Source organism: Martes martes (assembly GCF_963455335.1).
Source record: "Martes martes genome assembly, chromosome: 14".
In the NCBI taxonomy this organism is placed as follows: domain Eukaryota; kingdom Metazoa; phylum Chordata; class Mammalia; order Carnivora; family Mustelidae; genus Martes; species Martes martes.
Window position 1 is genome coordinate 80,490,969 of NC_137902.1, and position 22,739 is coordinate 80,513,707.

Genomic DNA, 22,739 nt, shown 5'->3' on the forward strand with positions numbered 1-22,739 from the left:
TGGGAACCTTGGAGGTAGGGGAACTCTCCCTTTTGCATGTTTCCACTGTGTCGTTAATGACACTGAGGCGCAGAGGCGCAGAGGCACTGAAATGATTCATCCAAGGTCACACAGGTTTTAAGTGGTAGCTGGGACTTTGACTCAGAGTCCCAGACCCCTTGTGCATTTGTTCGCTCAGCCCATCCTAACAAAGTAGCACAACTTGAATGCCTTCCAACAGCGGACATTTACTCTCTCACAGCCCTAGAGGCTGTAAGTGCCATGTCGAGGTGTCAGCAAATTGGTTCCATCTGGAGGCTCTGAGAGAGGGTCTGTGCCACGGCCCCACATTCGAGCTTAGGCTGAGCCTGGCGATCTTGCGCGTTCCTGGGCTTAGAGCGGCGTCACTGCGACCTCTGCCTCCATCGCCCCATGGCCTTCTCTCCCCCCATGTCTGTCTCCTCATCTTATAAGGACACCAGTCATACTGGATGAAAAGCCAACTCTACTGGCCTCATCTTCACTCACTCCTTAATTACATCCACGAAGATCTGATTTTCAAATAAGGTCACGTTCACAGGTACCGACATACCTTCTGGGCGGGTGGCGGGAGTCACAGATGAGCCCACACCACTCATAAGTTACATTCTTGCCCAGTAGACAATCCAGAGAACCATCAGCCGGGGCCCAAACTAGCAATTCTTGGGATCGTCCTTGCCGCCGTCGTCTTGCTTTTCCGGAGCCCAGAATCCTGGCGAGTATGTCGAAGTACCCACAAGGGGGCACCACTTGACCAGGAAAGTCACAAAAACACCTGCAGTCTTGCTAAATTCCTTAGCGAATTTGTTTCTTCAGTTTATTTCTTAAATTAAGAACTTCAAATTGAATAGCCTAGAGAGACTGAAGGGTTTCCTGATTTTCCAACCATGATTTCTGAACAGCATTGTTCCCATTGGGTAGCCGTGGAGCCGGAGCTGCCCTGTGCTGGTAGATTCTTGAGGAAGAGAGAAGTGGCTCCTCAGAGTCCTTACCACAGGGCACCCCCTAGACAGTCCAGAAGAGTTCGGTTAGAGGGGCCGGGATCTCCCACTGGACCCAAGATTCGAGGGAAATCATGCATCAAAAAATAAGTTGAAGAGTATGGCCATCTTTCCAGCGCTGGATCAACCTTCTCTCTCTCTCTCTCTCTGAGGTAACTTTCAATTCTCTTTGTTGTTGGCCCCATCTCTCCACCCCTTCTTCCATTCAACAAGCTTGATCCAAAACCCCATAGCATATTGGTTCCCAAAGAGCCCCTCGGTTTCCAAAACCACCTCTCCCACAAACAGAATTTCCATTTGCTTAAGCTCAGTAGTAAGGAAAGACCCCTCTTTACTCACACACAACGTGAAAACACTTAAGCTGAACAACAACAACAACAAAAAGAGGCTAGAAGGAAAACCCATAGAAACAGCCTCCGTAAAACAATCCCTATTTCCTACCCCAAGTGACTCACCTGTTCCTTGGTATTCTGGCACATAGCCTTCACGCAGCCTTAACATGGACTCACCTGAAATGGTTTAAATTCTCCATTTATTCCCCATGGTCTTCTTTACTGTTCACAGGTGGTACCAGCATCCATTCATCCATCCATCCATCCATCCAGTTAATTCCACAAACATTTTGCAGCATCTAAAATGTGCCTGCCCCTAGGGCAGGTGCTAGAGAGGACATGGGGAAAAGAGTGAGAACAATGAAGGTCAAGTGTCCACCCTCAGAGGACTTACTTTCTAGGGTCAGAGGCAGATTGCCCGGTGAATACGGAACTATTGCTGAATTATGGGGGCAAGCAGAGAAAAAGAAAGAAAGAAACCAAGCAGATTGCGCTTTAAGAAGGAAATCAACCATCTCAACAGAGGACTGAGGGAAAGTCCTTGAGTTAAGATGCTCCTTAAAAAAAGGTCAGAGAAGGCAGGAGAGATGGTGAGACCCAGGGAAGAGGAGGGAGCATTGCAAAGCCCCCCTTCGCCACCAACTTTTGGAGGCAGCTCTTGTTTGCTGAATGTTGGGTGCTTCCCAAGGCTCTGGCTGACCGGAGGAATGATGGATGACCCCCGAACGGGAAAGGTGTGGCTCACAAATAGATATATATATATATATATATTATTATATATATATAAATTTTCAGCTATATATATATATATATATATAGCTGAAAATTTAGCCCATAGTGTATCTCTAGCCCATCCCTATTTCTAAGTGGGTTAGTGTCCTAGAGAGATCTCAAGCACCATGTCTTCACTACTCAGATGTAAAGATCCTGCCACTCACCACATTTAAGGTTCCATACAGGCTCTACTCCTCTCTGTTGCATTTTCCACAAGCAGCTGGAGCCTGGGACTTTCAGCAAGACGACCCCTTACAGCTCACATCAGGGCTTCTCTGAAGGTGGGGACCTGCTGCCTTAGAAACCCCTGTGGTGCTTGTTAAACAAGATGGATTCCTGGGCGCTGGTCCAGACTCATGAATCAGACCCTCCAGAGAGGGGATCCAGAAATCTGTGTTTCTCACAGGTCCCCAGGTGTTCACATATGCTTTACAGTTTAAGAATCCGCAGGGGTCATCTGAAGTTAATGATGTACTATATGTTGGCTAATTACATTACAAAAATAAAGAAATAAGAGAATCTGCAGGAGTCTGCACCTCATTTCTGAGGAGACACCGGGGTCTCTACCAATGCAAGCGAGGCATGATTTCTGTATGTTTATGATTTAGGGGAGGGGAGGGACATTTGGATGGCGAAGGTTGAATTGTGTTTCCCTCTCAAAATTCATCCGTTGAAGTCCTAAACACCCAGGATCTCGGAAAATGATCTCATTTGGAACTAGGGTGTAATTAGTTAAGACGTCATTAGCCAATATGACTGGTGTTCTGACTGAAAAGGGGACATTTGAACACGGGCGTGCACACAGGGAGAACGCCAGCTGGAGATGAGGGCAGAGGTCGGGGGACGCTTGTAGGAAGGCCAGGGATGGTGAGGAAACCAGCAAACCAGCTTCCGGCAGAAGCTGGGAGGAGGCCCAGCACAGATGCTCCCAGCACACAGCCCTCGGAAAGGAATCACCTGTGCCGACCCCTCAGTGGTGGGCTTCTAGCCTGCGGGATGGGGAGGCCACACATCTCTGTTGTTCAAGCCCCGAAGTCTGGTGTTTGTTACAGCAGCCCTGGCAGACGAATCAAGGTGGCGTGGCACACGCCTGCCGGCCGAGCCTCCACCACTTTAGGGGGGATGGAGGGGAAGAGGAAGCACCTCCTCTTAGGTCTCATGAGTCTTCCAGTAAGAGGCACAGCCCACCCAGCTGATGGATGGAAATGGTATTGAATCCTGTTCAGGCTCAGAGAAAGGGCTTGTGGCTTACACAAACACAAACACGGGAGATTAACATGGGGGGAAGGACAGGTTGTCAGATGTCTGGATGGTGACTGTTCTGTGCAGTGGGAAAATCCCCACCAATCTCATAGGACATATTATATTTTCTCCCGTGACATCAGTAATCCTCTATAAAGGTTCTTAAAAGTCTACCCAGAGGATGGCGCCTGGGGGAGCTCAGTCTGTTAAAGTTGGACTCCTGGTTTCCACTCAGGTCATGATATCAGGGTCCTGGGGTTGGGCCTGTGTTGGGCCCTACAGTCAGAGCAGAATCTGCTTGAGATTCTCTCTCTCTGCCCCATCCCCACCCATGTTCTCTCTCCCTCTCTAAAAAAATAAAAAATAGAATAAATTTTTAAAAAATCTTTAAAAAAGTCAGCCCAGAGGTCATTTCAAAAGGGCATGAAAGAAGTTTGGGGGTGACATAAAGGTTCTATATCATGATTGTATTGTTGTTTGTTACACAACTGTGTAAAATTTGTCAAAAATAATTTGTGTGGAATTGTACACTCAAAATTGTTGGATTTATATATATATATAATTTTTTATGTATATAATAGGTATATAAAATTATACCTCAATAAAGCTGATTAAAATTTTTAAAAATCAGCCCATAACAGAAAATTCTGGCTAAATGTATTTGCTGATTAGGAGGAGAACCCAAAAACAAAAACAAAAACCCAGTCATTTTGCAAAATATCTTTTTTAACAAGAAATCAGACTGCAAATAGACCATTTGATTTTAAAATGCAGTTTAGAAAAATAGAAAAATAAAACAAAGATAATTCTATGGTACTTTTACCAGAAAGTGGGAAGAAAACACATGTATATCCTCAGTCAGTTGGTTAGTCTGATCTCTAAAATGGGATTAAAAGAAAAGAGGAACCAGAAAATCCTCTTCACTGAAATGCAGAATAAAAATTAAAAGGACTCATAAAAAAAAATCCCTGCGTATAAATGTTGTTAAATGCAGAAATAAGCAGAGAAGCATTCCCATTAGAACAAACAATATTTGTAACTTTCAAGTTACAAGTTAAAGTTACAAGTTACAACTTTCAAGTTAAAAGATGAAGGTGAGGTATTCTCACATCACTAACAAATGTCTACCGCTCTGACCTCCGCACTGCATACTGTTTGGTGGAACATTTGCAGCACATGCTTGTTGGATAAACAAAGTCCCTTTGCCTTTAGAAATAAGTTCAAAGAGTCACGTTCAGTATTGGAGAATTGGATGTTACCTCCAGGGTTATGTGCTAGCTTAGAACATGAGCTTATGCGTAATTTACAGAGGCGTTCAGGGAACTTTTGCTCCGGGAAATACCTGCCCACTCCTGTCTCCAGACTTACTTAGCATCATAGTGAAGTAAAGAACCCTGGCTTGGAGGGTGAGAAAGGCCACAGAAAGCACCCAGAATAGGACATGACCCCAAGGGCACTATGGTCTGGAGGTTCCCTTACATTGAACGGTTTGCACACTTCCATCTCAGAGGTTTTCTTACTACATTTTCCCCTATTACACATTATAGATGAATAGCAGATGTGTTTCACTTAGTGTGGTTTAACAGAAAAATCCGAGCGTGGATATACATTGGCCCTGAGAACTGGGGCAAAATACGTAATACGCTTGGACCTTTGCTCTCTCGTCTACAAAATGGGATGATACCTACCTCATGAGTCTGTGGTAAGGACTAGGTTGGACAATATTACATCTAAAACACTTAGCACTCTACCTAGTATTTATTAAGTACTCAATAAATTACACAAGTATTAGATGATACTTTAAATGGTTTTATTACAGCCTTTCTACAATTACATGGTGGAATTTAGGAGATCAGCTTTTAAATTTCCCATAAATCAACAAGTTAAAATTAATTTCATCACACTAAAGTAAATCTGTATTAAATCAAGAGCTGCTGAGTTTTATTTCAGTCATGTGCTCATTCAACAACTATTTAATTATTGAGGGTTTGGTACCACAAATACTATGTTAGACATGAGGACAGAGCAGAGAGTAAGAGATACAACCCCTTCTCTTATAGAACTTATCATCTAGAGGGGGAGCAGACACTACACTAATAAATCACATATGTGTTAGGTGGTGCCAAATGCTTTGAGGGGGCCCCCAAAGTAGGGAGTGTATGAAATGCTAGGGGGAAGGGGAGGAGAAGGATCACTATGTTATACCTGAAAGGTATAAAATATAAACAGAGAACATAAAAACCATAAGGGCACAAACCACGTAGACATCTGGGGCAAGAGCATTCTAGCAGAGGAAAAAGCACACACAAAGGCCCCCGAGGCCAACATCTTCTTGATGTGTTCAAAAACAAGAAGGCCTAAGTGATCGGAGCCAAGAGAATGGGGGTGGGGGTGGAAGGAGAGAAGTCAGAGGGGAGGCAGACCATAGTACCAGGGCCAGGTAAAGAATCCCCTTGAATTTTTACATCAATCCCCAGCACACATGCAAGGTCCAGAAGAATCCCTAAATCCTTATATATTATATATATAATTAAACAAAGAAAACTTCTCAATGTCTGGCAGCCAATCAAAAATTACCTTGCATGTAAAGTAGGAAAATACCACTCCCAAGAAGGAAAAAAGCCAATCAATGGAAACTGCCTCAGAAATTCCTCAGTTGAGGGGCGCCAGGGTGACTCAGTGGGTTAAGCCTCTACCTTCAGCTCAGGTCATGATCTCAGGATCCTGGGATCAAGTCCCGCATCGGGCTCTCTGCTGAGCAGGGCACCTGTGTCCCCCTCTCTCTCTGCCTGCCTCTCTGCCTATTTGTGATCTCTCTCTGTCAAATAAATAAATAAAATCTTTTAAAAAAATTCCTCAGATGATAAAATGAGCAGAAAATGACATTAAAACCATGATTACAACATATTCTGTATGTTCGAGAAACTAAAGGAAAGAATGAGAATAAGCGGGGAACATGATATATGTATCTGCAAATTGAACTTCTAGAAATGAAATTACAATGTCTGAAAGGGAAAATACAATGGATGGGATTGAGAGATTAAATATTGCAGAAAATATTAGTGGATTTAAAAATATGACAATAGAAACTATCTAAAATGACACACAGGAAGAAAAAAAGACTGGCAAAAATGAACAGAGCATCAGTTAGCTGTGGAACAAATTCAAATGGGCTGATACACACATGACGGAATCACCAAAGAAGAAGGGGGGGGCAGAAAATATATTGAAGAAATAATGGCTGAAGAAACAATCCAAATCTGGAAAAACAAACAAACAAACAAACAATAAATTAACAGACCAAAGAAGTTTAATGGAACATGAGGACAAGAAACATGAAGAAAACCACACCGAGGTACATCACATCATATCATAACCAAAATCCATAAACCAGTAATAAAGATAAAATCTTTTAAAAAGGCAGATATTTTAAGAAAACCAAAAAAAAACTGTGTACAAAGGAATGAGGAATAGCCATAGATTTCTCATCAGGAATAATATAAGCCAGAAAACATTATGTTAGAAGAAAAAAAAAAAAAGCTGCTCACTTAGAACTCTAAAGTTAAGAAAAATACTATTCAAAAACAGAAATGAAATAAAGACATCTTTAGGTATTTGAAGGCAGGAAGAATTCATCCCTAGCAGACTGCCCTTTGAGATCAGCTAAGGGAATTACTTCTGGCAAAAAGGAAAGGATACCACGTGGAACTGGAAAGTGTGTAAGGGATGGAGGCATGCTAGACATGGTATGTATGTGGGTAAATATAAAATACTTGTTTAAATTTATTTAAAGAGAATTTTCTGGAAAATATGGTGTGTGTATATATACAGGGGAATATTATTCATCCTTGAAAAGGAAGGAAATCAGAGGGGCGCCTGGGTGGCTCAGTGGGTTAAGCTGCTGCCTTCGGCTCAGGTCATGATCTCAGGGTCCTGGGATCGAGTCCCGCATCGGGCTCTCTGCTCAGCAGGGAGCCTGCCTCCCCCCTCTCTCTCTGCCTGCCTCTCTTCCTACTTGTGATCTGTCAAATAAACAAATAAAATCTTAAAAAAAAAAAAAAAAAGAAAAAGAAAAGGAAGGAAATCAGAAAAGAACAGATACCATATGAGTCCATTCATATTAAGGTGCCTGGAGCATCAAAATCATAGGGAGAGAAAATAGGGTGGTGGTTGCAAGAGCTGGGAGGAGGGGGGACAGGGATTTGGTGTTTAACGGAGACAGCTGTAGGTTGCAAGATGAAAAGATTCTGGAGATGGATGGTCGCACAACAAAGTGAACATGCTTAATGCCAATGAACTGTACATGCAAAGATGGTTGAGATGGTAAATTTCATGTGATGCATATTTTACCACAATTTTATAAAGAGAATTGGCTGTTTAAAACAAAAATAACAACAGAGTAAGTATGTGGGGTGTACAAGACTTGCAGAAGTAGGACCTCTACTGCACGGTTAACGGGGAGGACGGAGGTAAAATGTTGTGAGGTTCTTACACTCTACCTAAAATGGCACAGCACATACAGGTGGACCATGTGATAAGTTAAAAACCTGTACCATAAACCCTAAAGCAACCACTAAAATAACCCTACAAGAATTTTATTCCTAATCAGCAACAAAGAAAATACAATGGAATCGTAGAAAATGTCTGTCCCTAAAAAGGCCAAAAGTAGTGGCACGCCAATAGCAGCAAGCAGAGGTATACACCTACCCTGAAACTGTGTCTCCTTCAGATATGTACAACTATGTCAATTACACTTCAACGCAGTTATTTAAACTCAAAGCCGAATAAGCTGTCTGGACAGGTACGAAGTTCTCTGGTAGTCATCACATCTTTCCAAATATATCCTCTTCTCTTTTCCCTCTGGTACGTAACAATATAGCACTCTCTGTTCTCTTTGGAATCAGGTGTGGGAACATGACTTGCTTGGGCCCTTGAAACATAAACGGAAGTGATTCTACCCACTCCTGATGGGATTATCCTGGGCTAATGCATCATTGCTGCTGGTTTCTTCTCCTGCCCAAGTGATGGTAGGACCATGTGTTTCCATGAGACTTAGGTCAGCCTGGGTCTGCGGGTGCTCCCATGGAGCCCAGCATGAGTGGGGCAGGTGGTCTGAGTGAGAGGTGAACTTCATTGTTTTAGTCACGGGCATGCTGGGAGATCTTTGTTACTGCAGCTAATTTAGCCCATCCTCAACAAATATCCCCTAACAACAGACATGTCCAATCACAGGGATGGTAGTTTCAGATGGCCTCGGAAAGCAAACTGGTCCAGTGGCCTCTGAGGTCTCTGCCAACCTGAAGAGCTATATGTCAGAGGTGTTACCAGCTTGGTGTTTAAAAAGGTATCATCACTTGGGGCACCTGGGTGGCTCAGTGGGTTAAGCCTCTGCCCTCAGCTCAGGTCAGGATCTCCGGGTCCTGGGATTGAGCCCCACATCAGGCTCTCTGCTCAGCGGGGAGCCTGCTTCCCCCTCTCTCTGTCTCCTGCTCTGCCTACTTGTCATCTCTGTCAAATAAATAAGTAAAATATTTTTTAAAAAATAAAAAGGTATTACCTTTTCAAGCCCAGGTAACCTGGGAAGAACTTGGCTCCTTTGCAAAGTAACACTCAGATATTTCTGAGTCCTCAAGGACTCAGACACAGTTGGCTTATGTTCTTCAACTCCAGCCACCAAGTAAAGTCACCATACCTCACAGACTGTGACCAGTGCTCTCCACAAAGTCTAGCTCTGACAAGGATGCCATGTCCTATCATTCCCTATGCCGCTGCCTTCTGGAACATCAAGTCGTGCTGGACTCTCATTCCTAGGCCTTTTTAAGCCTCCCTCCACCCCCAGGAGACTGGACCACTGTTCAGGGTCCAACCTTATTCCTAGGAGTCTAGAAGGCCCCTCAGTCATTGTCCCCCTGTGCCCATCTGTGTCCTGTCCCATGTGGTCCTCTGCCAGTCCTGGGGAACAGGAATGTCTGGGAGGCTGGAAGCCCCCTGAGGTTCCTAATAGGTTATTAAATGTGCAGCACTGCCAGAGAAAAAAGGGGAAAGTACAAGAGACTTGCAGGACCCACCATCCTAAGGACTGGGTAGGAGTGGATCTCCTTTGGAAGATCCAAAGGATTCATCTCCTGTAGACAAATCTCCAACATGCTTATTAGGCTTTCGGAAACCTACTTTTACTCTGTCACAGACTTCCCCTAAAGAGAATGGAGACAATAACTGGAGAAAACACTAATTTTGCAACAAGTCTTCCTTTCACACAATCAATAGCACCTCAGCATCAAAGTGATCTCTGAGAGCTTTTAGGATAAATTTATTTTCTCTCAAAGATACCAGGTGACTAGGATGCAAAGGCTCTTCCACCTTATTATTAAAAAAACTTAGCTCCTTCAAATCTCAGCTCAAGTATTTCCTTTTCCAGTTGTGATATCTGGCTTTTTCTTTGCAAACTAAATGATTTCTTTGGGCAGTTTTTCCAAAACAAAGAGTTTTCCAGAAAGGTCTCTGTAAGTCTTCATGGTCCACAGAATAGAAAACTGTTCTTAGCTTTGAAATAGCAGCTTAATTTTTATTTCTATCACTCTGTCCAGGTTTCAGAGATCTTGAGGTCCGGTTTCAGTTAATAATCTGGTGATTCCTTTCTTACCCACGGAAGCTTCTGGAAGGAAGAAAACTTAGATCTAAAGAATGGGATTCCTGTCTTTCTTTGGAAATAGTTTCAATCAGATTAGCCTGCTGCACTCAGTAGTCTCAATTAAAACTAACAGGCAGAAACCCAAATAAAAAAGCAACAAAGTATCTGAGCCCGTTGAGCAAGAAACATACAAAATAATTCTGGGAAATTACAGTTCTCACAATATTTCAACATGGAGCCTTGCCTGTTGTTTAGAAGCAAAGATATATTTATTTGCTATTAGGATCAGAAAGAATAAAATGTAGAGCCAAATGGCCATTGGGGAAGAAGGGAAGACCTCGGTGAAGTCTGATGCCAATTTACGTGGAGGATGGAGCCAAATGGACAGGGAAAAAATGTATTTACTAGCACTTCCCCACAGTCCAAGTTACTTAGGAGCTTAGCCAAGGCCTATTTTTAGTATTCTACTATATCTTTTGAATAAAGTTGCATCTTGGGTGATACGATGTGGCCCTGATCAGGCTCAGGCCAAGCAAACTCCCAACCAAAATTCTCTTCCTAATGTTTCTCGCTGCATTTCCAGCAGAAGAGGATTCTGAAGACAGTTTTGCGCCTTAAATCAGAATCCCCAGCCAACAACTCCTAACCTTAGTTGAGGACCAATCTAGTTTATAAGCTAGATTCCCCTACATTGGGCTGCGGAGGGGCCAATGTCTATGGGCTTCGGGGGACTCTCCAGCACCAGCGCACCGTAAGCTTCCGACAGTTTTCTCAGACAGCAGCCCAGCCCTAGAGGAGAGGGCCTGGCAGGTTGGACTGAAAGCCCAGTTTCCCCGCAGGTCCGCCAGCCTGCTCGTCGGGTCTCTCGCTGGGCACCTGGGGCTACCCGCCTAGTTACACGTTAACCACGCTCTCAGACTGATCACAAAGTAGCCCCCGGGAGGAGGTCCTCTCCTGCCAGAGAGCCGCCGAGCACGACGGCCAAGTCTTTACCGAGGAGGGCCGATCCCGCAGGACTGTCTCCCCACGGCCGGCACTCTGCCACCTCCACCCGAGAGCTAGACCCCGCAGTCCCCAACGCTCGGTCGCCCGCAGGCCTACACATCGCGGGCCCCTCCCCACCCCGGCAACCCGACCTTGGCCAGCCGCGCCCCTCCGTCCGCGCCCGGAGTCCAGCCCCCGCCTGTCCGCGCCCCGAGTCCAGCCCCCGCCTCCCCGCGCCCGGCGCCCCCCGCCCCGGGTCCGGCCTCCCCGCGCCTCGCACCGCCGGGGGCTGCGTGCGCACGCGCGACCACGGCGGGGGGCCGGGCCTCGCGCCCCCTCTCCTCCCCCTCCGCCTCCCCCTCCTCCCCCCGTCCTCGTCCCGGCCCGGCGGGGGGGCGGAGGCCGTGCGCCTGCGCGGAGCCGGCAGTCCGGCAGGGCCGCAGCCGCGGGGTGGCCGGCGGTTGCCGTGGGGACCGCGGGCCCGTCCCTTCTCCGGTCCCCTGCCCCGCGCCGCTCCCACCGAGACGCGGAGGACGACCCGGACCCTCCTCTCCCGCCGGCCCGAGCTGCAGCCGGCGACCGGGCGAGAGGCGGTGCCGCTCCCAAGATGTCGCAGACGGCCATGTCCGAAACCTACGGTAGGAGGCCGGCGGGGCGAGGCGCGCGGGGGCGCGCGGGGGCGCGGGCTCGGGGGGCCGGGGGCCGGGGGCCGGGGGCCGGGGGCCGGGGGCGCGGGCCGGGCTGTGTGTGGCGCTGACGTGACCTGCTTTTTCAAGTTTCCTCCTGCCTTCCCTCCGCGCTCGCACCCGTGGGGTTTCCCCTTTCTTCGCCCAGTTTCCGTAGCTCGGGGTTTGGGAAGCCAGTTCCAGACTTGCCTCGGCGAGGTGGTGCCCGGCGAGGATGGGAAGGACTTAGGGCGACGCCTGCGCTCCAGTGGGTTCCCCCAGCCTTCCAGCGCGACCTTTCCTGGTTTGGAATTCCTTTCTTTGCCCTGGGATTACAAGGAGAAGCAATCGATAGACTGGCTAATCCACGCCTTCCTTCGGAGAGCTCTCGCCTCATTTACTGCTGTTTCTCAGTCTCTCGGGCTTTTTAGTCCTTTCTGGGTTGCATTACGGCTATTTATAAATGTGCCTTTTTGAAACCATAAACACCCTGGAAGCGGAGCCCTATCTGTTTAATCTTTGCTTCCCCTAAAACAGCCACCCCTGGAGGGGGCTCCACAAATAATTTTTGAGTAGTCGAAAGCCTTCCCAATTCATATACTGGGTTTTTGTTTTGTGGTGTTGTAGCCCTGCGTGGCAAGAACAAATACTGCCCTGCACGTCCCGTTTGCATCAGGCTGGGGGAGATGTTTACCGGTCTCTAGTCACTTGTTCAGACGTGTGCATTCTCAGATTAAGACTTTGATCGGGAGTTTTACAATCCCGGGAGAGGCTCCAGTTCAGAAGTGTGTACCTGACCTCGGATCACTCGTGCCGGCCTCGCTGCTGCTCCTTTCGCAAATAGGCGAGGAATGGCGCGGTGGAGCCGGCAGGTGCTAGGAGGCGCTGTCCACACTGCAGGCAACACAGCAGGCGTGGTTCTGGTCTCATGGAGCATGCAGTCTACTGGGGGATTCAGAGTTAACGGCATCATAACCCTAACGAATGAGTAGCTAAAACTTCAGGCAGGAAGGAGTTCTGAAGGAGCGTGATCTGGGAAAGAATGTTAGAAGGCAACCTGACCCAGACTGGGGAGGTAGGAAGCAGTTCTAATGGCTGAACAGCAGATACCCAGGCCCAGACAGCCACGGAGAGAAATGGAGTTCTAATAAGGGGAGCCTAAACAGTGGGACAAAGGTGAGGGTGAGGCAGAGAGGGCCTTTGAGACATTTCCATCTTTCTTCTAAGAGGGGTGAGGTCTCATTTGCTTCACCTTCAGCCCCTCCTGTGACGTGTGCTTGCCCTGTTCTTGGTGCCACTTGGGCATTACATCTGTTCCTAGAAGGCTTAGGAAACCCTCCAGGAAGTCGATGGCAGTTTTTCATGCTGTCATTGCTGTACATGGACCTGTGCACCCTTGTGGTCTAGTTCTCGCTATAGAGAACCACAGTCAGAGAATTTGTAAAGAAAATACATTTCTCTAGCAATTTTCAGCTGTACTTTTGCTTTTCTTTATTTTCAAGTGCTCCCTACCCCACCTTTTTTTTTTTTTTTCTTTAACCTAGAGCCTTAGGGAGGGGTGGAAAGTCTAAATAAGAAAACCAAGTGGGGATTATAAATTAGTAAGAAAGGACTGGAAGACTTTGGGAGATAAAGCTTTTTCATTTATCTTATATGAAATAACCTTGATAAAATATCATGCATCTCTATTTGACTTTAGACACAGTTAACTGAACTCTTGAACATCACGGATTAACTGATTAAATGATGATCCAAAGGCTTTATTTTTTTTTTAAGATTTTATTTATTTATTTGACAGACAGAGATCACAAGTAAGCAGAGAGGCAGGCAGAGAGAGAGGGGGAAACAGACTCCCTGCGAGCAGAGAGCCCTAATGTGGAGCTCGATCCTAGGACCCTGAGATCATGACCTGAGTTGAAGGCAGAGGCTTTAACTCACTGAGCCACCCAGACGCCCCGATCCAAAGGCTTTAATCAACAGTATTCTTATGTCATGATACCTCCCAAGTACATTTTTACTTTTTTACTTGCAATTTCATCTTCTCTAATAGAGGTAATTTAGAGGAAACTAATGGAATAGAGAATTAGTTTTAGAAACAGCAAATGTGGCAGTTGAAATTGCAGACCTAAAATAAGAATTTAAGAACCAACCAAAAGTCCTAAGGTGTCACCTTCATTTATCACTGACTATATTTGCACAACATTGTTCCCCCAAAAGTAAAACAATCATTTGACTCTTAGACAGCTGGCAAATGAATGTGTGCCTAACCTTTAAACTCCTTTGTGCTCTAGGGTTATTTTTTTCTTCCAGAAAAGGAGGCTATGTGTAGCTCAACAGGGATAGGATGAAAATTAAAGAGCCAGTGCTTATAGAGTACCATTTATGAGCTATATCTACCTGTTTTTTAGCATGTTAAGGCAACATTTCACCTTCCATAGACTGAGTAGCAGTCAACATTTTGTTGCCTTGAAACTATATAACCATATAATATTGAATACTGTATACAATATTGTAATACAAAATTGAAATCTTAGATAGGTTTCAGATTGAAACCCTGGATCTGAATATCTCTAAACTGAAACAGTGTTTCCCAAATATTGTTAGATTCACCGTACTCTTAAAGCCTTGCCAGTTAGTGTGGCTTAGAACTTCCTGAGGAACTCCAGCCATCTAAGACTTGGGAGGTCAGAAATTGGCCCTAAGTAATTCCTGACATCAAGACTTTGAGACAGAATTAACAAATTGAATAGGTAGTACCAAGCAATGATTGCCAGAAAGGTGCTAAAAAAATATAAGTGGTGCCAAAAATGCTAGGGAAGAAAAAAGTAAGGGCTAAAGCAGTCTACCATGAGGAAAAATCTCTGCACTTTGGAGTTTATGCTTCCTACAGTGAATACAGTTTGTGAAACAGGAACACAAATGGTGAGTCTTGTGCTGATTTTTATTACAATATAGTCTTAATATTTTTATTTTGTGCTTTATTTTGGAAGCACTATATTACAGTACTTACCACGTAATTTGGAGAATTATCAAGAGATTTTCTTTTAGGAATACATCATTATTGATGGTTGTGGGTTGAATTGTATCCCCCAAAAGGTATGTTCAGGTCCGAACCCCAGGTACCTGTGAATGTGACATTATTTGGAAATGGGTGTAATGTAATCAGGTTAAGATGAGGTCCTGTTGGGTTAGGGCAGGCCCTAATCCAAAGACTGGTATTCTTGTAAAATGAGAGAAATTTGGGCATAGACACATGCAGAGAGAATGTGATACAGAGACGGAGGCTGAGATCGGAGTAAATGCTATAAGCCAGAGATCACCAAGGATGGCTGGCCACCACCAGAAGCTAGGAAGAGGCAAGCAGGGATCCTTTCCTAGAGCTTTCTGGGAAAGCATGGACCTCCTGACCCCTGATTTCAGACTTCCAGCCTCTAGAACTGTTAGACAATAGGTTTCTCTCATTTTAAGCCCCCTGGTCTGTGGTATTTTGCTATCATGGCCCTAAGAAGCTAGTACATAGGCTTTGGTAGTTAGAATATGACTCATCGAGAAATTGGGGCTTAATAGGAAGGAAGGGCTTAAGAGGAAAGAAGATATTTGGGGCAAAGGAAATAACATCTCTAAAGTTACGTGGAACCAATAAAGTATTAAGTAACTTACTGTTAGAGAAATCGCCAGGATGGCCGTTACCTTAATTTCAGAAAAGACAGGGCATGTAAACAAGATCAACAAAGGAGAGTATAACATCAGGATAAAGGACATTTCTCTAAATTGAATGCATTTATTATGTTTAATGTTTGTATTTTTCTTTTTCTCATTTGCTGAAAATGGATGAACATTTTAAGAACCAGAGTTTGGGGACCACTACAGCAGTGGGTTTGGGGAACACTATAGCAGTGGGTCTCAAACTGGTGGGCCCCTGAGTCCTCTGGTGTGTGAAGACACAGGTTCTGATTCAGTAGATGTGGGGTGGATGGAGGTCCCGCACCTGATCAGCTCCCAGGCCAGGCAGGCGTCCGATTGAGTATCAAGACCCTGTGCTATATAATGGCTCCAGTGCCATAGACATTTGAAAATATTGTTCTTTAGAAAAGCCGAAGTTGCTGATAATTTTTCATGGTCATTTGAACTATAAAGCATATTAGTCCTTGCCTGTGAATGTCTTGCTCCTAAATATTTCCAGTCATATCATTTCCTCAAGCTTACTGTCATATTCAGCTTCCTACCTATTCCATTTGTATGGCCTGCGGTATCTAACACAATATGTCCCAAACCCAATTAATTACCCACCCCTATTCCCTTCTGTCTGTCCCATGTACCCATTTGCCTAAGAGAATTCTTCAGCATCCTGTGTCCTGAGTCCACTTGGTTTCTGTCTTTTAAACTGACCCCTTAACATAGAAGAGGCAAGGGAAGGTGAAGTCGGGGCCAGCTTAGTGGCTTATAAGGCAAGAAGACCCATCATCCCAAGGTTCTTCACCACAGGGACTAGAGCAATTGTCCAGATGTTTGCCTCTCGTGGCTGGAGGCCCCGTAACTGCTGATAAGCAGCGTCTCCTTGCTCGCCGGCGGGCACAGAGGCGGACTCCTCGGGCAGGGATGAGCTCGGTGGGTTCTGGCAGGGGCATGTCGGAAGGGGCTAGGTAAAATTTATTTGGGGACCCAGACTGCTGTTAACATATGCCCCAGCTTCATAGGAATATCATAGTGATTTAAGTAAATGGTATTTCCAAAGCTTTTTGTGCTCCTTGAAAAATGGTTCTGTGTAAGCATCAAAGTGAACTTTACTTCTAAAAATAATAATGGTAACATCTCTACTGTGAAGGACCACGTCACCCACATTTTTTGGAAAGTATCTTGCGCTTTAGGCCCTTTGTATGGAATTAGCCATAATGGGATTCTCATGCAAGGTTCAGTACTGTACTGGTCACTTTTATCATATGTAACCAGGCTGGTGTGTTGATGGTCTGTGCTCTGAATATTTCTTTGGAATGAGAAGAAAGCTGATGTTTCTTGAATTATTTCTTATAACCTATCCTCTAGAGATTGGTTAGGCTATTGGAATGGATTTTTTTTTCCCCATTCCTGAGAACTCCATTAGGATACATGCCAGTGGAAATAGTTTGGGGAAAACCTTTGAATCGTCTGTGTTTTGCAATGCTTTTCTCTGTCACTGCTTTCTCCATCAGTATGATCTCGATAATGGATATGTTCTGTATGTTTGAAGAATACTTTTTTGCTTCTCTGTAGCTGCGAATATAATTTAAAAGCTAAAATGACATGCAAGGTACTGTTATTTAAAGGATGGATAGAGTAAGGCAAATGTAGAGAATGGCCTACTGTAGCACTAGAACACATAAGTCAAATAAACCCTGTGTAACTGCAAAATTTCTTCCTTTGTAATCCCCCCATAACCTTCCCAAACCAAAATAAATTTATGTTGAGAGATTTGACCAATAGCAATACATCCCTAATAGCGATGACTGTGACACCTGGAGAAGGGATGCTCTGTGGCTCAGCCACAGCTAAGGGCAACTCCTCCACTCAGAATGGTCAACTCTTGTATGACAGTACTCAGTTGTGTCCGTCTTTGGATTCTTTCTATTTCTCTTATGTGCTGCATCTTTGGCATTTAAGTCTTAAAAGCAGCGAACAATATTTAGCTATGGGGGGAGGGTACAGTATTCATGAAGTCCTAATACATTATGAACGAGAGGATGTGTTTTAAGAGGGAGGTTTGTAATGTTTCAAATATGAATTTTTAATCATGTAGAAAAACATTGGGAACTTTAAAGCAAAACCTCTCTTTCTCCCGTGTTATAATTTAAAATATTACCATATGTAGTGTGCTCCCTTAGTTACACTCCTCTTTCTCTTGTTCATTTGCTTATGCCTGTTATTACGGGAGTCCTCAGAAAATAAATACTACATCTTGGCACTGCCTGTGGGAACTTTGCATATCTTCTTCTTCTTTTTTTTTTTTTTTAATTTATTTTTAACTAATCTCTACACTCAGTATGGGCCTCGAACCCACAACGCCGAGATCAAGAGTCGCATGCTGTATTGACTGAGCCAGTCAGGCATCCCGGGGACTTTGCATATCTGTTTTATAATTTGTTTAAATCTCAATTGTGACAAAGAAAATTTTTCTCTTAATGAGACCGTAAGTTCTTTAAAAGCAGGGGACTGCTGAGGTGACTTTCTGTCCCTGGTGTGGTGAAAGGCTCCCAGACACAGCCTTCAGGGACTGCTGAAAGCACCTTTGATTGGATTCCATTTGAGAGCAGCCTTTTTCTTCTTGGGTACAGAATATGAAACAAAGGCCAGGTTAATAGAAAACCCAACTTTAAGACATAGTCCTCCTTTCATTATGGTAGAAGTCAAACAGTTTTGTTACATTGTGTGTAATGTAAATGCAACTAATTAAGACCCCTTCCACTGCCTTCAGCTCAGGTCATGATCTTGGGGTGCTGAGATCGAGCCCAGCAGGTGTCTGCTTCTCCTTCTCCTTCTGCCCTCTCCCTCTGCCTCTCACATGGCTCATTCTCTTTCTCTCTTTCTCTCTCAACAAATAAAATTTAAAAAGAAAAAAAGCCTTCTTCCACAGACCACCTTTGCTTGAATTGAAGAGGTCACACAATGCATCCTTTAAGAAACAGATTTCCCTTCTGAGGCTTGGACTCTGGAAGCAGTTCCCAGAGTGTGGGAGCAGAGAGCTGGAGGTCTTTTCCCTGCTTTCTGGAGTCGCAGGGCTTGCGTGCTGCTGCCCGGTTGAGCAAACCCAAGGAGCGAACATGTTGATCGGTGGGGGGAGTTGGTCAACGGTGGAGGTGAACGAGCTTTGGAGGCAGGCTTTGGTGTGTCCATCAGGCACATTGTGGGGAGACTGGCTTCCTGCTCAGTAGCCAGGGGGCTCTTAGGGGCAGACCGATCCCTCCTGTGATGGCAGATGTATCAAGATCTGAATCCGTGGCCACTGAACATTCTAATGGCTGGCATTGGTGGTAACCAAGCAACTAGCGGGAGAATGAACTCCCCTCACTCTAAATCCTTGCTTACTTAACAACCTTCTGATTATAAATTGATTCTCTATGACCAAAAAATAGAAGAATTTTTATAAAATTATGCTTAACAAGATTTCTGTTTAATAGATAATAGGTGATTAGCTCTTTTGGTCATTTTATCAAGTGGAATGCTTTCCACGGCAGGGGGTAGAGAACCCAACTCAGCAGGCCGTAGGTAATATGAAAAAGTTTTGTTTTGTTTTGTTTTTCGAATAACTATAGATGAGATTTCAGGATTGGCTGGTTCAGAAGCTCAGCTGTGTCAGCAAGAGTGTAAGTGCTTCCCATGTCTGTCTTCTAGCCAGCTCTGTTGGTGTCATCCCCCTCGGTGACAGAATGGCTATTCTTTGTAATCTGTGTGTGCCTTCTCGTAGCCATGGACAAAAGGAGTTCTTTGCTGCATTTATGGAGTAATAGTCCTTCCTGTTCATCTGGTTGGGCCTCATGGGGTCAGGTGCCTACCCCCAGGCCAATTATGTGGCCAGGGTAACAAGTCGCACTGTTTAGCCTAAGCCTGTATGTATTTCTAAACAAGTCTCTGGCTCCAAATGACCATAATTGGCTTAAAATAACCAAAGCCTGTCTCCATTTTTGGGGTCACGTTCACCTGTTACTTTGGCTCCTTGGGGGAGTAGCCATTAGGCAGATAACCTCTACTACAGCAGCATCTACCACAGTCTCCAAAAAATGTAAGTTACAATTCAGTTTCAGCTGTTTGTTCCAGGTAGTGATCTTCCTGAAAATGATGGACCTAAGTGTTCCTTCACGCCCTCTTCCTCCAGTGAGGAAGTAGGCAGAGAAAGCAGCCCAGCAGTAGAGAGAGCGTGAGCCTCCGTCCGCCTGGGCTACACGCACACACATCAGAGTCCCTTGTCTTAGAAAAACTGAAATTTCTCTTTGTCGTTTTATAGACACGATATGCCTGCAGGTGTTCTTAGTTCTTACTGTCTTTTGAATGTGCTAAAAACACATGGTGTTTTGAAGACTGACATCCCTCTTCAGAGTCATTGTGACCATGATAATACTTTGGGGGCAAACAGACGTTGGCTATTTGGCGACTGTCATTTTTTCCACTTTTCATGTATTAGCACCTTGAGTAATTCGTCATAAATCCATACATAATGTAGGATACTATACCTTTATGAGAATGAAATCCATATCTCTTTATATTCAGTTCTGTAGAGACATTCGTAAGTTGAGACATTGCTAAAGCTTTATTAGTAAAATTGATATTACAGTGTCTTTTGTTATTATGCACACAAGTTCCTTTCAATGTTTACACCTATAAAAGCTTGGTGAGTTAGAGTATTTTCTCTGGCATGTAGCATACACTAATAAAGTGAATTTTCCCTATTACGTTGTCCCAAGAACAGCATTATTTCTGGGTATTGCATGACTAAACAAGCTTTCGGAGTGTGGGCTGGTTGAAGAGTCTTCTGGTGTTAACCTCTGGTTCTGTTTCCCTGGTTATACCAGAAGTTGTTCCTCATTGAAAAGCTGATGGTGTACAGAGGCTGAATTCTCTTACCTCTAGATGAAGGGCGACGTTAGAGCAGTGTGTACACAGAGTGCTCTGTGGCGGTGTCTCGGATCCTTGCGACTGCGTGAGGTGGACACGGGCCCACTGGTGGGTGAGGAACCTGAGAGGTTCAGTCCTGGAGCTGGGAGAGGTGGAGCCAGAATCTGGACTCAGATCTGCCCTGCCCCACGTCCCTGAGGGCAGTCGGGCTGTTACTCGGCTTCTCTGTCTTGGACAGAAATCTCCATAGAATCTCAGGTCAGTGGTGACCCAGAATAAGCATTCCCACTGGATGTCATGGCTCTAGTGCATGTTCTGGACAAGCGTTGAACATTTAGTATGAGTCAGACTCCTCTGAACTCAGCATGAAGCTGGGACACAGGGAATAGCGGGGACCAAAGCGTGGGACCAAAGCGTGGCCCCCGAACCAACGCAGAAGACCTTCACCGTCGAGGAGGGACGCTTTCACAGATCCGTGTGATCTCTGTGTGTGTATCTTTGTCATCTCACAATCTGTGTAATTGCAGATATTGCTGTAGAACTTGCTTGCTTCATAGTCACAGTTCAGAAAGACAGCATGCTGTGTATGTATCCTCAAATAAAAAAGTAACTGTTCAGCTTGTCTCTTTTAATTACACTAGTTGGAGTATTCTCTGAAACATTTCACAAACCACTTATCCTTTTTATTTTTTTTTTTAAAGATTTTATTTATTTATTTGACAGAGAGAGAGAGACAGCGAGAGAGGGAACACAAGCCAGGGGATCATGATCATGATCATGACCTGAGCGGAAGGCAGACACTTAACAACTGAGCTACCCAGGCACCCTGCCACTTACCCTTCTTAATACAGTTTTATCCTCATGTATCAGAATCAAATGGAACATTGTACTCTTTAAAGTATCTAAACTTGTGTTTTGCTGAAGGGTAATTGTTTTTATTAGGTTTCTTTGTACTGACCTGGCTACCGACTTCCTTTTCGGGACAGTTTTCCACTTCGGGAGCATTATTTCTTTTTTTATATGTCATTATATCATGTGGAAAACAACTCCAGACTTGCAGTTTCCACGCTGGGTGGCTGACCAGGCTCACTCACCTGCTACCTCGCTTGCATGCACACACCTGGCCCACGGCAGGTTTGATCAGCAAAATCGCAGATTTTGTCCCAGACCTTGGGCAACGATCAGAGTCTGTGCTGCAAATGTGAAATCCATGGATGTCACCATTCCTCTCCACTGGCATTTAATTCAGGCTCAGGCAGACCAGCAGAGGGCCAGAGTTAGGCTTTGCTGTCGCTCCCGCCTCCCTTTCCTTATTTTGCCTGGTGCCCTCCACAGGTCACGTGTTCCGATGCTGCCCAACCCTTCTCCCTTCCCCGAGCCAGCACTTGACCAAGTTTCACAGTGCAGCTCCTCTCTGACCAGTGTGCCAGAACATTTTTTTCTCTGAAGGGCCATCTTCTGTTGCTCTGCTGGCTCCTTCTCGTTGCTGTTTCTTGACGACCTTGGGGTCATTCCGTATTCTCCAGGGTTACCTGGCATAGGGCCTCACTCTCCACTCCCACTCCTCACTGCTCCTGGGTGACTGCCGTGTCCCTGCAGAGTGGTCAGCGAGCGGCTCAGTGCCCGGTTCCTAACTTCCTCTCTTCTGCCCCCACTCGAGTTACTTTCCTGGCAGCTCACGTGTCCCATTCTGCTCACTCCCGTCCAGTCTTCCCTGGAGCTCCAGCCTCCTGGACACCCTCATCCCTTCTGCCAGGTGATGAGCTGTCCCCTCTCCAAATAGGACACCATTGACCTTTCCTCCCACCCCTTCCTTCTCCGTCCTTCAGCTGTACGTGCTGGCTTCACAGCCTGCCTTGCCTGCTGCTGTGTGGACAGAGCTCTCTTTAGATTCAGTTCTGTGGATTAACCGTCTTCCGAGGGACTCTCAGTAGTACTTAGCGATCCTCTCTCTTCGCCTGGCTGTCCTGCCCTTTCTCTCCACCTGCTGTTGTAAACCTTCACTAATCTGTTCGAGCCCCTTTTCTCATGTCTGGTGGATGAGAGGGAAGGGGAACAGGCCCTGCTGGGGAACCACATCTCCTCCCCTTCCCTGCTCCAACCTGGGAAGTGACTTAACCTCATACTCTCCCTTGACCCTTCTCTTGTAGTCACAGAGGCAAGGACGTCTCTCTTCGTGTCTGGGACCAGTCCCTGCCTTCTGCTTTGGCCCTCATCCCTCGAGTTTTCAGACCTGTACCACCAACCATCCTTTCTTTTGCTCCTGGTAACTTCCAGTTTGCCTGCCTCACGCTCTGCAAGCCCCCTGAACACCTGTCTCTTCTTCCCATCACAGCCAAGCTTCTCAGAAGGGTTGTCAGTACTTCTTATCTGCAGCATCATCTTTTTCAGTCGCCGCCGACTGATTTTGCCACCACCTTAGGCGAGGCTGAACTCTCGTGGGGTCCTGGGACTCAGACCCAGGGGACACTTTGCGCCTCTGCCTTAGGACTGCTTTCCCATATCCCCA

The 22,739-nt window shown here is 45.4% G+C and overlaps 1 protein-coding gene across 2 annotated transcripts in view; it reads left to right on the forward strand.

The window, feature by feature from the left end:
• Positions 1-11,377: 11,377 nt before the first annotated feature.
• The window catches only part of RAB4A (RAB4A, member RAS oncogene family), a 46,272-nt gene continuing 34,910 nt past the window's right edge, over positions 11,378-22,739 (forward strand). Inside the window, exon 1 of one of the 2 annotated variants that reach the window (XM_080822911.1) lies at positions 11,378-11,620. In XM_080822911.1, coding sequence (XP_080679037.1) covers positions 11,590-11,620 — 31 coding nt within the window. In that variant the 5' untranslated portion in view covers positions 11,378-11,589. The remainder of the gene's footprint in view (positions 11,621-22,739) is intronic. The other variant, XM_080822912.1, reaches the window with a different exon arrangement.